Source organism: Osmerus eperlanus, chromosome 28 (genome assembly GCF_963692335.1).
Source record: "Osmerus eperlanus chromosome 28, fOsmEpe2.1, whole genome shotgun sequence".
Taxonomy (NCBI): domain Eukaryota; kingdom Metazoa; phylum Chordata; class Actinopteri; order Osmeriformes; family Osmeridae; genus Osmerus; species Osmerus eperlanus.
Genome location: NC_085045.1, coordinates 4,606,553 through 4,619,111, shown reverse-complemented (window position 1 = coordinate 4,619,111; position 12,559 = coordinate 4,606,553). Strand labels below are relative to the sequence as shown.

General features: G+C 47.4%; 1 protein-coding gene across 4 annotated transcripts; it reads left to right on the top strand.

The window, feature by feature from the left end:
- The first annotated feature begins 654 nt into the window (after positions 1–654).
- On the top strand, positions 655–12,135 carry stxbp1b (syntaxin binding protein 1b). 4 transcript variants are annotated; one of them, XM_062454689.1, is made up of 20 exons: positions 655–825; positions 3,823–3,872; positions 4,103–4,184; positions 4,305–4,381; positions 4,757–4,835; positions 4,944–5,047; positions 5,941–6,089; positions 6,835–6,919; positions 7,182–7,312; positions 7,415–7,522; positions 7,826–7,889; positions 7,989–8,054; positions 8,219–8,299; positions 8,421–8,559; positions 8,693–8,802; positions 9,134–9,235; positions 9,396–9,481; positions 9,651–9,808; positions 10,395–10,519; positions 10,897–12,135. In XM_062454689.1, the coding sequence occupies exons 1-19, from the start codon at positions 792–794 to the stop codon at positions 10,502–10,504; spliced, it is 1,815 nt and encodes a 604-aa protein (XP_062310673.1). In that variant the 5' UTR covers positions 655–791; the 3' UTR covers positions 10,505–10,519; positions 10,897–12,135. The 4 variants fall into 4 exon arrangements, with proteins under 4 accessions (XP_062310673.1, XP_062310672.1, XP_062310675.1 ...); XM_062454688.1 differs by having other exon boundaries at positions 9,648–9,808; XM_062454691.1 differs by lacking the exon at positions 10,395–10,519 and having other exon boundaries at positions 658–825; positions 9,648–9,808.
- The last annotated feature ends 424 nt before the right edge of the window (positions 12,136–12,559 follow it).

Below are 12,559 nucleotides of genomic sequence, written 5' to 3'. Positions count from 1 at the left end.
GGCGGGACAGGAGTAGGCTGATGTTTACCTGTTTTAATGCAAATCGGTGACATCAGAAGTAGGCCTGTGTACAAACTGAAGCCAATATCGACAATAGCTGCAAAGGCATGTTTATATAACTAAATGTATAGGTTAAGTGGAAAATAGTCCAGTTAACTTGAAGAGTCAGCCAAGAGCAAAACGCGCACGCCTTTTGATGAGACTATATTGCCCCTGTGTGGACATTGGCGAGTACTGTAGTCTTTTGAGCGATTCAATATAATTTTGAATCGCCACACACAATCGCCCCCCCCCCCCCCACACACACACACACACAAACACACACACCCCCCCCACACACACACACACTGGCATTATTAGAGATGTCTAGCGGCAAGACTTGCTGTCGCCCAGAGATATCCTTAATTTCTCATTTACATCAAGCTCTGAAGTTTTTAATTAACTGTTTTTAAAATATTTGTTATCTCTTATAATTGTATACTTGTTACATTTAAGTAAGAAGTGTGTTTCTTTCTTTCTCTCTCTCTCCATCCATGCTATTTCTTATTATCATTAGATTACAGAACATAAATTCGATTTTTATAAATTAGTTTCACAGTTCTATGTTGGATGGAATGAGTCCTTCTACATCTCACCACTGAATCGGCGTGGGTTTACAACATGGAGGCGTGGAATCGGGATTAGGACGCAATTACGCTCTTCTCTGCAATCCCCGTTGTAGTTCTATCGAGACAGGATTGGGTTCAGGGAGCAAGAGAGGGAGGCGGAGAAGTCATAGTCGAGGTTTCATCATGGGACTCGGACTAAAAGCCATTGTGGGGGAAAGTAAGGATAATTTTGATTTATACTTTACAACACTTCCGCCATAAAGTAGGCCTATACATTGAATCATTTATTATGGGCTGAGACAGGCTATCAATATAGTATGTGTGTTGTCTTTTCCGTTTCCTGGAGCCTATCACTTTACTGGACATGTCACTTGAACACGTTTTTTGTTTTGTTTTACGAATATATTAATCATTAGAGTGACATTTTGTTTTCCTATAATTAATGAAAGACAAGAAAATGTAACTCACATTTGCTACAGACGCACTGACGCACGATCTATTTTCCTTGATTTTTACAACAGATAATGAACTTTTGAGGCTGTTTATTAATGTTGGATCGACTTTGGGTGATTTATTATTCTATTTTAATAATGTAACGAATACAAGCTTGTCTCGACAAAGGCGAGTCCTTGTTTCGCATAAATCTACACTCGCTAATCTTAGTCTCAGCGGATTAGGTGCTTCAATTGTTATCCTTGTTCTGAGTGAGCGCAGCATACAGAAAATACAAATTTAAAACCCCTATCCGTCTTAAACAGTAGTCTAATATTTGCGTGAACAGTACAGTTTTTATTTGTGATATTGCGCTGTCACGCAATCATGAGACGGGCCAATGCGCCAATGATGCGCCATTACGCACGTATACTGTGCTTCATGAATGACATCTGAACCCACCAAATAGGCCCACCTTCATTTATAGTAGTTTACTAGTCTTAATGCAAGACGCTGAGCTTTGAACACAGAGGCAAGGCTACTCACCATAAGATGTTCTGTCAAAGTCATTTCAGAGCATCAATAACCATACTTCTTTTTCATCCCCTCGTCCAATATAGCCCAATATAGTTACATTCTGAAATCAAAACATTCATGCTTTTTTTTCAATAATTAATTGCATTCGGCAATGAAAACGTTTCTCGTCTGATTTGTATATTAAGTCCCCAGAATAGTTGAAAGCCTATATTGGACACTCCCCAAAAGAGATGGACAGAATCTACAGCATCCATCCACTGCATATTTGCATCAAACAAACAGGGACTACCAGAATGTTATGTTCTCATCCCAGTGGTGAGGGTCTGAGACCACATGCATGGTAAACAAACTGTATGAGAGGAAAGACGTGGAGGTGATGTTGAGGCCGTCAATACCAGGGAGGAGGACCAGTCTAGCCTACTGTGTTGTTGGTGACCTCCGCACATGACCCACATGACATGATGCTGGGAGACATACAGTTGGCTGTTGCTGTTCTGTCATTGTGTTTTCTCTTACATTTAGTCATTTAGCAGACACTCTTATCCAGAGTGACTTATAGTAAGTACAGGGACATTCCCCCAAGGCAAGTAGGGTGAAGTGCCTTGCCCAAGGACACAACGTCTTTTGCACGGCGGGAATCGAACCGGCAACCTTCTGATTACTAGCCCGATTCCCTAACCGCTCAGCCACCTGACTCCCCAGTGTATGTCAGTTGTCTCTTGTCAGTGTATGTTGTGGTTAACTGTTGAGATGAGCTATGATAGGTTTTTGACACTGACCCACTCTGATGAGATTTATTGATATCTAGAATGGTACCAACTACCCGGTGAACTTATCTTTCCCATTATATAAATAAACCCAGTCATGTTTTTGACACACCACCTCAATGCCAATGTATTGCAGTCAATTATTGCTTTAGATTTGATCACAAGTCTGAGATATTTTGAGCGATGTGCCAGTATGTTTACCTCCAGAGATTAACGGTCAACAGCAAACAGGAGTCCATGATTATTTATTTCCCCTTTCCAAGCTGCTTGTGAGGGTTTGTTTCAGAATCTGCCCTGTGCATCGGGGCATCTCCTCTTAATCCTGTTGAGTAACAGGAAACAGGGCCCATTCACTGATAGACAGGTTTCCATGACGCCCGCTACCTAAACAACAATGTTGGAGTGACCAGGTGTTTCTGCCTTGGGTTGCCTCTCTCTCCAATTTACTGGTTGTTCTTCTGACGTCTCACGCTGTTTGCCCAGGGGTGAAATCTTTCATAACGTGTATTAAGACTGTGTACAGGTGTGTTAGCCAGACAGAATCTTCAAGACAACAACATGCAGCGCTTTCAATTTCTCTGTGGTGCTACTCCATGTCATTCAAAGAAAATGTAAAAGTCAAGAGTTATGATTGCTTTCAGATTGGAGAAGCATGAATGGTACATTAGGGTGAAGGGTATTCCTTTGGTGAGTGCCTTTGGGGATTGTTTAGGATGTTGGCTATAAAAATGTGTGTGTGTGTGTGAGAGTGAGTCGACACGCTCTCCAGTGACATCATGTCCGGTGACACAGAAAGAGCCCAGAAATAGCGAGACCTGTGCCATAAGAGGATTGGGAAGAGATTACGGCCTGTGATTGCTGTGTCTCTCTCCCTGCAGCACACACAGGCCATCTTTTTGACCGTATATTTAGAGCTCATCCCTCCCTCCCTTCACCGACACAGGCACCCCAGGGAAACACATAGTGAGCGTGCAGAATATCACCAGACCACACCAGGATTTCAGGAAACATTACAACCTTTAGATGTGCAAACGTGATAACGTTTGCTCCTGTTCACTGACCCAACAACCTATAGAGGAACTTACGTCATTCTGTCACAATCTGTAATCTCTTCCTGAGATACCAGAAGTGGAGTGTGACATACAGGGCCAAAAGCCGTCGAACCAGCTCATTGATATCTCACACTCGTTCGGTACTAACATTTGACCCTGGTGAGAAAGAGGCTCCCCTATGCTGGCCCCAGATGGCTACATGCAGACACCCACATCGTCATAGACATGCTTGGAACGGCGGGCCTAACGAGCCATGAGACAGGACCACTTCACGGCCCTCACCAGAGCATGTTCGTGCCAGCTGTGCCTGGGTCTTTTCTGCCAGTCGGTCTTGTGTCCTGAGCTGGAGGGATGTAGCCGAATTAGCTACCTCAAATGCTGTTACTTTTGTTGTTGACGTCGACCAAACGTATTTCTTTTTCACAGAGATTATGAATGACGTCATCAAGAAGGCCAGGGAAAAAGGAAAATGGAAGGTATGGGCTAGATGAGTTGAAATACCCCCACTAAGAGACATCAGGGCGTTCGTTCTTGTTCTGTTATGTGTTTGTGTGTGTGTGTGTGTGTGTGCATTTGTTTTGGTTTGTGCACGCATATACAGTATCAGTAGTTGTGTGTGTAGGTGTGGACGTGCGAGTGTGTATATGTGTGTGTATTGCTCGACCCTTTTTGTGTCGCCGTCCCTTCCCCCTCCTCGGCTTCTCAGGTGCTGGTCGTGGACAAGCTGAGCATGAGGATGATCTCCTCATGCTGCAAGATGACAGACATCATGTCGGAAGGCATCACCAGTGAGTGGCTCCCTGACTCAAGCACACACACAGATACTGTGCTGACAAGGACACCGGTTCCCAAGTCTCCAAGACGGCCGACTGTTTCTGACCGAAACTGACTGCGTCTTTCCTCCACAGTTGTGGAAGACATCACCAAGAAACGCGAACCCCTTCCCAGCATGGAGGCCATCTACCTGATAACACCCTCTGATGAGGTACATGCTTGTGTCTGATCATCTTTTCAAACTGCTCTGTGTGCGGCAAGCTCTGTCCCTTCCCTACTTTGTTATGAGTCTTCACATCCATTTCGGTGCCTTGCGGAGCCGTCTCCTGTTCCCGTGCGTTCAGCAGCCGTTTCATGCTCTCTCTGTTCCTGTGTGTAGTCTGTGGAGTCGTCTCCTGTTCCCGTGCGTTCAGCAGCCGTTTCATGCTCTCTCTGTCCCTGTGTGTAGTCTGTGGAGTCGTCTCCTGTTCCTGTGCGTTCAGCAGCCGTTTCATGCTCTCTCTGTTCCTGTGTGTAGTCTGTGGAGTCGTCTCCTGTTCCCGTGCGTTCAGCAGCTGTTTCATGCTCTCTCTGTTCCTGTGTGTAGTCTGTGGAGGCGCTCATAGACGACTTCAGAGACCCGTCTACGCCCAGATACAGAGCGTCCCACGTTTTCTTTACCGACAGTGAGTTAAAACGCTCCTCACGTCCGTCCCTGTGGCTTCTACACCGTTTCAGTGCAACAGAGACTAACAGAGTGGACTCCTTCCACTGTTGTTTTCTTCCCCCAACAGCGATCCCAGACACGCTGTTCAACCTGCTCACAAAGTCCCGCGCCTCCAAATCCATGAAGGCCTTGACTGAGATCCATGTCGCCTTTCTGCCCTACGAGTCTCAGGTGAGGGATCGTGTGTTTGGTTTAGTCTGGGGGGGGGGGGGGGGGGGGATGCTGCTGGCCAGATGGTGAGAGTTGCTGGACTGGGGGGGGCTGACCAGGATGAAGCCCCCCCCCCCCCAGGGCTGAGACGGAGAGGGAGGGATGAGGGGAGACTGGGTGTGGGCGAGGAGGCCTGACAGAGCAGTGGTTGTCTTGTCTCTTGATGATGGAATGTTCCAGAAAGGCTTTAGGCCAGTCATGGCTTTGCTGCCTCCAATCCATCGGCTGTTGTCTTCCAGAATTAATCCTGGAAGGGGTGGGGGTGGGGATGCCCAACCCCGCCTCTAATCCCTTGCCTCATTGGCTGGCTCAGAGGTGCTGCTGTCCAGCAGCCAATGGGATAGGGGGGGAAAGTGATGTGTGACCGGGGGGAGGAATTGTTTGCACACCAGAGGGATTGTGGTCATGTGACCCTCAACAGATGGACCCGTGTGGAGGTACTGGTGAGTAGGACTGGAGGCAGAGAGGGCTGGAGGCAGAGAGGGCTGGAGGCAGAAGAGGCTGAGGGAAGAGGGGGCTGGAGGCAGATTGGTGGAGGCAGACTGGGCTCAGACATCACAGGCTAACCATTTTCAGAGAAATCTCCCCTGGGAAGCCTCAGGTTTTTAGTTTGTCACTTTGTAAACAATGTGGATTGATGAGGATATCTGCCAAATCGTGTGACACACACACACACACACACACAAAAACTCCCACTTATGCCACTTTCACATGCATGCCCTCACTAGACGAGAACAACCAACTAAAGCTCACATAACCGACTGACACCTGTTTCATGACCTGTCTGTAGCACAAACAGCAGAGCCTCCCGTACTGTACACCACATCTAAGTCTTCCACATGTGCTGTGTTCAGGTGTTCTCCCTGGACAAAGTCGATGCCTTCCAGGACTTATACAGCCCCTACAAGTCTGACGTGAAGAGCCAGATGTTGGAGCGCTGTGCCGAGCAGATCGCCACTCTCTGTGCGACCCTCAAGGAGTATCCTGGAGTACGATACAGAGGGTGAGAGACACGGAGAGAGCCAGAGAGCCAGAGAGAGAGAGAGAGAGAGAGAGAGAGAGAGAGAGAGAGAGAGAGAGGGAGAGAGAGAAAGAGAGAGAGAGAGAGAGAGAGAGAGAGAGAGAGAGAGAGATCATTAGCCTACAGTAGTTGTCCATGGGTCCTGAATTGGTTTGGCAAAAAGCCTGTAGCAGTTACAAACACACAGTCCACACAGTGTTGCACCTCCACCCTTGGCTCTGGGCGCAGCCAAATACACTTAGGAGGAAAGAGACGAGAAAGCACAAGAAGTCTTCTCAGAATAGCGAGAGAGAGAGAGAGAGAGAGAGAGAGAGAGAGAGAGAGAGAGAGAGAGAGAGAGAGAGAGAGAGTGAGAGAGAGAGAGAGAGAGAGAGAGAGAGAGAGAGAGAGAGAGAGAGAGAAAGAAAGAAAGAAAGAGTCAGAAAGAGAGAGTGAATTGGATTGAAAGCAAGGCACAGATACAGAGAGTAATTAAATATGGAGAAAGACGTAGAAAGGGTGACACAAAGAGAGAAAGAGAGACATAGCATAAAGAAACTGAAGTGTTTTTTTCTCACTCTGCCTCATGTACGGTACACAATGTTCTGTTCTAACGGCATGTCTGTCTGGCTGGCTGTATATCTGTGTGTCTGTGTGTCTGTCTGCCTGCCTGCCTGCCTGCCTGCCTGTCTGTCTGGCCTGCCTGTCTGTCTGTCTGTCTGTCTGTCTGTCTGTCTGCCTGATTTAGGGAGTATGCAGATTGTGCCACTCTGGCCCAGATGGTTCAGGAGAAGCTGGATGGCTACAAGGCTGATGATGCCACTATGGGAGAGGTGAGGCTGGACAACAAAATTCATCCAACCAACAGTATCTTAAAGATAACTTAGTTAAAGGATGCTCTGGTAATCGAACAGACTTTTGAATCAGACATTTGACCTCTCTCTCTCTCTCTCTCTCTCTCTCTCTCTCTCTCTCTCTCTCTCTCTCTCTCTCTCTCTCTCTCTCTCTCTCTCTCTCTCTCTCTCTCTCTCTCTCTCTCTCTCTCTCTCTCTCTCTCTCTCTCTCTCTCTATCTCTCTGTCTCTCATGTTCCCAGGGCCCCGACAAGTCTCGTTCCCAGATGATCATCCTGGACCGGGGCTTTGACCCAGTGTCCCCTCTCCTGCACGAGCTCACCCTCCAGGCCATGGGCTACGACCTGCTGGGCATCGAGAACGACGTCTACAGGTAACCACAGCACGGGGCCTCCATCTAGACTGGCGGTTAGACGGTGGCATCCCATGGGATTGATTTGTGTGACACTCTCTCTCTCTCTCTCTCTCTCTCCAGTTATGAGACCAGTGGGATGGGGGAGACCAGGATGAAGGAGGTGTTGCTGGATGAGGACGACGACCTGTGGATGTCTCTGAGGCACAAACACATCGCCGAGGTCACCACGTGAGTGGACCGACCCGCGCCCAGCAGTGGCAGGGCTCTTACTGTTCTCACCGTCCTCCTCACAAAACTGGCTTCTCTCTCTCTCTCTCTCTCTCTCTCTCTCTCTCTCTCTCTCTCTCTCTCTCTCTCTCTCTCTCTCTCTCTCTCTCTCCCTCTTCCCTCTCTCTCTCTCAACTCAATTCAGTTTCAAGTGCGTCATTGGCACGTTAAGAGATATTTCAAATGCCAAAGCAAACACGCTGTACCGTTATCTCTCCCTCTTAATGATCTCTCTCTCCCTCTCAAACTCACACACACATTCAGGGCCGTGACCCGCTCCCTGAAAGATTTCTCCGCCAGCAAAAAGATGGAAAACACGGGAGAGAAGGTACAGAACATACAGCTCGAATGTCAGACTTCAGTCTCGGTTGTTTCTCCCATCTGTCAGTCTCATTCTCCTAATGCCGCTCTCCTTTGTTCCCTGCAGACCACTATGAAGGATCTGTCCCAGATGTTGAAGAAGATGCCTCAGTATCAGAAAGACCTCAGCAAGGTGAGACCAGTTCTGTATTCACACAAACATCAGCAGATACTCCAAACCATAGGATGCTGCTGTGCTGTCAGTGGACCAGAATACTGCTGGACAGAGCATGCAGACAGGACTGGATGTAGTCTGGATGTTTTTGTTGACCTGCTGTCTTCCTGTGTTGTGTCCAGTTCTCCACTCACCTTCACCTGGCTGAGGACTGTATGAATCGCTACCAGGGCACAGTGGACAAGCTGTGTCGCGTAGAACAGGTCAGAAATAAGAGAGGCTACAAATGTAAAAAAAAAACGTTTATGCACTGTGACGTGACAGTAAAATCATCTTGTGCCTACTGGGATCTGTCTGGTCTACTCATCTTCATGATGGTGTTAGGACCTCGCCATGGGAACAGATGCCGAGGGAGAGAAGATCAAAGATCCCATGAGGGCCATCGTCCCAGTCCTGCTGGACGCCACCGTCACCATCTCTGACAAGATCCGCATCATCCTGCTCTACATCTTCCTCAAGAACGGTGAGGAGCTCCTTCCTGCACTGACCCCCACGTCAGCACTGACCCAACCGCATGGCCGATCCGTGTTGACACAGCCGTGAGCATGGTGTGATGCGTGTGCCAATGTTTGTGTGTGTGTGTGTGTGTGTGTCAGGCGTGACAGAGGAGAACCTGTGTAAACTCCTGCAGCATGCCCAGATTCCTCCCGAGGACAGTGACATCATCTCCAACATGGCCCACATGGGCGTGCCCATCGTGTCCGAGGTGAGCGGCTGCTGGCTGTGGATCAGGACCAGACAACCCCTCTTCTCCCTCCCCCCTCCCCCCTTCCTCCTCTCCCCTCCCCCCTCCACTAACCCCTGAATCCATCCGCTAACCACATGGAACAATCGCCCCCACCTCCCCTGCTAATTCTATTGTAGATCAGTTTCCAATTCACCTTATCCCGACTGGAAAACAGCCGCGTTGTTGTGTCACGTGTTGTTGTGTCACGTGTTGTTGTGTCACGTGTTGTTGTGTCACGTGCTGTTGTGTCACGAGTCCTCCCGCGGCGCCACACAGTGACGTCAGTCTTGTTGACGTGTGTTCTCCGCAGAACGCGCCGAAAAAAGTGAAGAAGCCAGACCGCAAGGAGCGAGTGAGCGAGCAGACCTATCAGCTCTCTCGCTGGACCCCGTATATCAAGGACATCATGGAGGTAAAATCCAATCAGATCATGTTAGATTAGATCAGCTCGGAAGATATGGCTTCATAGATGAGGTCTGTGTGGGTGGGACGACAGTGGTGGCTCAGGGAGGGTGGAGTGTGTGTTCCGAATATCCCTTTGACCCCGGTGACCCCACTGGGTTCTTCTACAGGATGCCATTGAGGACAAACTGGACCAAAAGCAGTACCCCTATATCTCTCAAAGACAAGCATCTTCCAAAACCAGTGCCCCGTCAAGGTTAGGATCTCGGCTTTGACACACCTACACACACACACACACAAGTACACTCTCTCTTTCACACACAGACACACTCACAGTCTCTCTCTCAAACATACACACACACACACGCACACACACACACACACACACACACACAATGTAACGGTGTGGTCTTTCGGTCCAGTAGCAGTGCCCGCTACGGTAACTGGCACAAGAACAAGGGCCCTACAGAGATGAAGACGGGCCCTCGAGTCATCGTCTTCATCATCGGAGGAATGACCTACAGCGAGATGCGCTGCGTCTATGAGGTCACACAGGCCAATGGCAAATGGGAGGCCCTCATTGGTGAGTTCGCAGCATAGCATACTGTAATATATGCATGATACATTATAAGATAATTTCATCTTATTATTACCTCATTCTAATGGGCAAATGGATGCAAGCCTGGATGGCAGGAGAAATGGACCCCTGCTCGAAATGCTGGGTCTGAGCCATCCTGGTATCTATATACAGCACCATGGAGGATACGGGCTGAAATCTTAGCGTTCCGTTTCCCTGCAGTGGAATCTGCTGTGAGCAGATTCTGCTGGGTCATGCATGGTGTTTGTCAGAGAGGGGATATGGTGTTGTGACTGGAGACGGCCTATATTTTTTGCAGCATGGAAGACGTGTTTCCCAGTAGTAGTAGTATCTCAACCTGAAATTATGATTTACGGAGAATATTTCCCAATAATATTTAGATCAATTAGATTTAGATTAATAAAATGTATTGAATAGTTTTACATATTTCCTGTTTCCTGTTTCATTTCCTGCTAATTTCCTGCTAATGATCGTCAAGTAGATGATTATCCTCATCCTTTCCCCTTTCCCCTTAAACAGTACATTTAGCTTTTTACAGAGAATTGAGTTTGTAGCCTCTGTCCCTTCCTAGGTTCCACCCACTTGCTCACTCCCATGAAATACCTAAAGGAACTACAACACCCAGACTTCCTGGATCCCAACAGGGAGCCTGAGGAGCCCGAGCCAGCTGCCGCAGAATGAAAAGTCCTTCTAGAAGTAAACATAGATGTGGTGTTGTCTTGTCCTCTGCCGCCCCCATTGTCTCTCGCTCTGTGTGTGTGCGTGCGTGTGTGTGTGTGTGTGTGTGTTCGGACGTCACAGCTCCGGTGTCACTCTCACCTCTGGTCCCTCTCAGCAGCAGGTCTAGTCCCAGTGAAGTGGCTCTCCTCTCTGTCTCATCTACAGTGCATCCGTGTTTCTACCGACAGGGATGGAATTGTGAACCCCCCCCACACTCACCCGCCACCTACCACCCCTCCTCCCTCCACCCTTCCCCCGAAACGACCCCCCCCCTCACGCCCCGGAGGTTTCTCGCCTCTCACCCGCGTGCTTCTCATCCCAGTCTGGGTGTGTCTTCTGTCGTCCTTCCGCAGGATCGACTGGAATCCTCACCCCCACACGCCTTCTCACGATCCTCAAAGAAATGGACAAGCAGGAAGAGGAGAAGATCAGCTAAGAGCCTTCTTCAGCTGACCCTCTGACCCCTGACCTCTGACCCCTGAACTCCCCTAGATAAACACCTCATTACCGTATTTATCTAGCTCTGCATAACATGTCATAAGATGTCAGATATTCCAAAAATATTAATCTGATGTATACTGGTAAACAATAGAATACTTCTCTCATCACACCACAGTGTGTAGAAGGTTTCATTTGTGAAATCTGATGAGGATTTGATATTATACCATTGTGTTAACAGCACATGGTTACTTGATTGGAAGAAATATAGAAGGATTTTGTTGAGTTTTTGTTGGATGATTGTTGATTCTTTGTGAGCAGTGAATGTGAAGTCTTAGGATGCTGTTCCTCTTTCTCAAAAAGAAGCTTTGATAGATTCTCAGATGGGAGATGATAGCCAATCAGTAATGAGATATGGTGTTGCGTGATATGTATCTCTACCAAGGGATTGGCCAATTGCTGGACTGGAGGAGTATAAAGGGACCAATTACAATCGTGGGTGGTTCAGAATGCACCTAGAAAAATCCAGCATAGAATCCCTTTTGTTGCAAAACAGTTTTGTTGTCAATACATATTCATGCCCTGTCATTATTAAATGAAATGACCAACTGTATTTAAGCATCATATTAGCACCACGTCATCGCTGGTGATTAGAAGCATCTCGTCAGTTTAGTCAGTAGTTTGTAGATCTGTATGCCATCCTGTATAAATGTTTGATTTCTGGTGATTCTTCTGACTTTGGAAATGCCAAGTGAAGCCACAGTGTATGTGGTCATCTAGCTGTAGTCCGGATCAATAGTAACTGAATGGTGATCAGTCATTTGGAATGTTGCATAATCAGTGTAGCTATTTGTCTCTTGGCTCCTCAGGTTCATTGATCTCTAACCCCCATAATGATTAGGATCGTTTTGCCCTTAGATTCCTAGTAAAAATGTTGCTCCATTTCCTTTTTCAGGTTGTTTGGAAAAAGCCTGTCGTGATGCTAATGTTGTTGTTGTCATATAGTGGTAAATATATGCATAATGTTAGAGTTATTTATACACAAAATGGGCTGACAGTATTATCAGAATTTTATGCTTTGAGGTTATTGAACAGAAACATTACTCTTTCTGCAATATTCAAAGATATAAAATAAAGTGGCTTCCATGTAAAGTGGACCTTGTCATGTATCTCTGACATTAGACATATTTTATATGTAACCAACTGATTATTTGATTTGTTGACCCAATCAGTGTCGAAAAGCTTATATGCTCACCACAGTCAAATTAGTAACAGACAAAAAAAAACAAGACTGCAGTTATATCTCTCACCAGTAGAGAGCACAGGCACTCTGTCAGAAAAGAAGGCACAGTGATGATGGGCAAACACAATGTCTCTTCACGAGTTCTCCCAAGACTGCGGGGGTCCTTGGCGGTTCCTAGACCAAAGCTATGCCATGCATTATTGTTGTCTAAGCACATGAAGCAGCCAGATGTGTCTGAACGTAACCATGCCTCCAAATTAGTCTGCCTCTGCCAGAGGTCAGAGGGTCACCAACCACCCACGCGCAGAATGCAAAACTCGAATTTTGTTTTGTGA